Source organism: Fulmarus glacialis, unplaced genomic scaffold, assembly GCF_000690835.1.
Source record: "Fulmarus glacialis isolate BGI_N327 unplaced genomic scaffold, ASM69083v1 scaffold13972, whole genome shotgun sequence".
NCBI classification, from domain to species: Eukaryota; Metazoa; Chordata; class Aves; order Procellariiformes; family Procellariidae; genus Fulmarus; species Fulmarus glacialis.
The window spans coordinates 1-2,826 of NW_009195992.1; the positions used below are offsets into that span (position 1 = coordinate 1).

Below are 2,826 nucleotides of genomic sequence, written 5' to 3' on the forward strand. Positions count from 1 at the left end.
TGGCAAGAGCCAAGAACAGCGCTGGCTGGCACGGTCCTCCTGCAGAGAGAAATCCTGCACTCGCAGCCCTGGCTCCTGGGGGGAGCTCAGCGCCTTCCCCTCCCCGCACACCCCAGGGACGCAGGCTCACCCTCCAGCTTGCTCTCCGCGTTCTCCTGTTGCTTGTCCTCGGTGTTTCGGGGCTCCCTCAGCTCCGGCTGATCTGCTCTGTCTGGGAGGGGCAGCTCCTGCTTTTCACCTGCGAACAAACAGATCGACAGACCTTTGCAGTCAATAAGGACGCTCCAGCAGCAGATGTTCTCTAAAATGACTCCACATCGTGTTGTCCCTCCCTGCCTAAGCCGGCACAGTTTATATTCAACCTGATGACTGCAAGGGAAGTAATAAAAAAAATATTTAACAATCTTATAGACTCGTGGCAGCGAGCCAGCGCTAACTACCTTAGCCAATTAAAATGCAAGAACAGTTCTAACTAGCTTTTAGACGGGCACTTAGCAATGTGTTACCTGTCAAGATCTCCCGGCTCCGTGTCCCCAGTGAGTTCGGAGACGCACAGGAACAGCATGGCACCTGACATTTAGTAGGCTAGCAAACAACTGTTTGACAGATATTATAGTAGCTGTCAAAGCCACCAGATTCCTCCTTTTCCCCAACAGCTGCTGAAGGGGCTGTGCATGCTCACATGCTAATCTCGTGAAATTAAAAGGAAACACTGGGATGTAGGTAGGAATAACCAAATTGCCCAGTCGCCAGGGCAGATTACTCTCCAAGAGGAGAGTTTGTTCAGACGAGCCACCATGGAGGGAGCTTACCAGGGTCGCCTTCCTTCTCCACGGACTTCACAGCCTCCTCTGCTTTCCTGGGGGGCTGGAGCTTTGATTTCTCCCTGTCACCTGCAGCCTCAGCTTTCTTCTCACCGTCCGGCATGGCAGCTTGCGCCTTGGCTTCCAGCACTTGTTTGTCTGGCTCCAGCTCTTTGTATGGCGGCCTGCCATCCTGCTGCACGATCACCTCCAGGACGTTCTTTGGATTCTTAACGGGCTCGTCAGTCCCTCCCCGCAGTCGGTTCTCAGCGATCGCTTCCTTCCCTTGTTTCGGGCCAAGTGCCTCTTTCTGGGGATTCAGCGCGGCTGGCTCCTCCAGCACCGGCTTGAGCAGACGATCGTTGGCTCCTCCGGGTGCAAGCTTGCTCTCATCGGATTCCTCCCGCTCCCGCCCCATGTCCACGACCACTTCGTCGTGTGGGACGGGCGGCTCGTGGCGGGGCGCTTCCCCCACGGGCAGGGCAATCCCTGGGGCAGACGACAGGCAGGGTTAGGGGGCTCGAGACGGGTGGGAGAAAGTAACAGGCAGCAGGTTCACAGCACACCCAGCACCCAGCTACCTACTGCCTTTTTTCAGCCCTGCCTTTGCTTTCTCATCAGGAGGCTGCATTCCTAACGAGCCTCGAGAGACCAAATACTAAGTCACCTTCAGTCCGCCAGGTAACGAGCAGAGATCAGGATCTTTATCTGAAATAGTCCTGTAACGTACGTCCCCTGCTCCAAAGCTGGCACCCTTTCCCCAGGTTCCTCGTTACCTTGATCGGGACGGTCAAGCTGCACTTTCTCCTCCGGCTTTCCTCTCTCCTCCTCTCTCTTGGGTACCTCCATGGGCACCTTGATTTGTGGCTGCTCCATCTCCTCCTTCTCATCCAGCAGCTTCGGTTTATCACGGTCATCCTCAGCCTCCTCTACTGCCGGGTTCTGGTCTGCAAACACAGGACAGTTAATTGCACGAGGTTACGCACGGCTGCGCTGTCAGTCCACCGGCAGGATCAAGGCAATTGCTTTGTCTGCTGCAACCCCTTCTACCAACACAAGCCGAGCAGCTATTTTCCTGTTAGTGCGGAGGGGCTGGGGCTTTTGTTCTGGGGTCACCTGTTTGTTTTCGCTATAGTGGCTTTTTAGGGAGGTGCCGGCACGGAAGCCCAGGCCAGGCAGCAAGGCAGGGCCGGGACAGAGCCGGCTGCTGCTGCGAGCCCATGCCGCCAGATGGTAGCATCCTCCCGGCTCCCCGGCACCGGACCCCCGAGCACTGGGAGAAAACGAGGAGTCCAGCCACAGCCCCCCCATCGCCCTCCTGCTCCCACCTGCGCTGGCCGCACACCGCAAAGTAGCTCAAAATGTCTGGGTTTTTTTTTTTTTCTCCTCCTTTTTGTGCAGGAGTGTTTCCCCAGCCCTTGGAACGCCGCAAGGACGGGCAGGCAGGAGGGAGGAGAGCTTTGAGGAGCACGATTAAACAGGCATTAGGGGAACCTCCCGAGGGAGGTGGGGGACTCTCCCCATCTCTCCCTCGAAGAGATGGGATGTTTCTGGAAGACGCATCCCAGTCAAACCAGTTACAGGGTTTGGCACTGGAGTAACCACGTGGAATTCGTGGCACATCCTACGGGATGGGAACGGTCCCTTCCGACCCCAGGGTGGCAGAAGACGACCCACGCAGCGTGAACAGGGAGTGAACTCTTCCTTAGAAGAGCAGCAGAGGAGGAAATCTAATTGTTTCCCAGCACTGAAGTTGTTCTGCAGATTTTTTTCCATCCAACAAACTCTGAAAAAAAAAAAAAAAATCTATCTTCTGTAACAAAAAAAAAAATTCCCAACTCTTCCCCCCATTTGCCCTCCCCCATGCGATTTCCTTTGGGGAATTAATTCTATAAACATCTTTCAATTTTCTCCTCCCCCTCCGCAGGGCTGGTGCGATTTATTACAAGATGAACTCATGGGAAAGAAGAGATTGCCACAACTTCAGCTGCGTGGGCCTTACCCAAGTTGGAGGGGGGGGTGG

General features: G+C 55.2%; 1 protein-coding gene across 1 annotated transcript in view; it reads right to left on the reverse strand.

Annotated features, from left to right (window-relative positions):
* Positions 1 to 130: 130 nt before the first annotated feature.
* Positions 131 to 2,826, reverse strand: part of SLC38A10 (solute carrier family 38, member 10) — a gene marked incomplete at both ends in the record, with an annotated part of 30,590 nt that continues 27,894 nt past the window's right edge. The window contains 3 exons of the mRNA XM_009572053.1: positions 131 to 238; positions 813 to 1,292; positions 1,580 to 1,750. Of these exons, the coding sequence (XP_009570348.1) occupies positions 131 to 238; positions 813 to 1,292; positions 1,580 to 1,750 (759 nt within the window). The remainder of the gene's footprint in view (positions 239 to 812; positions 1,293 to 1,579; positions 1,751 to 2,826) is intronic.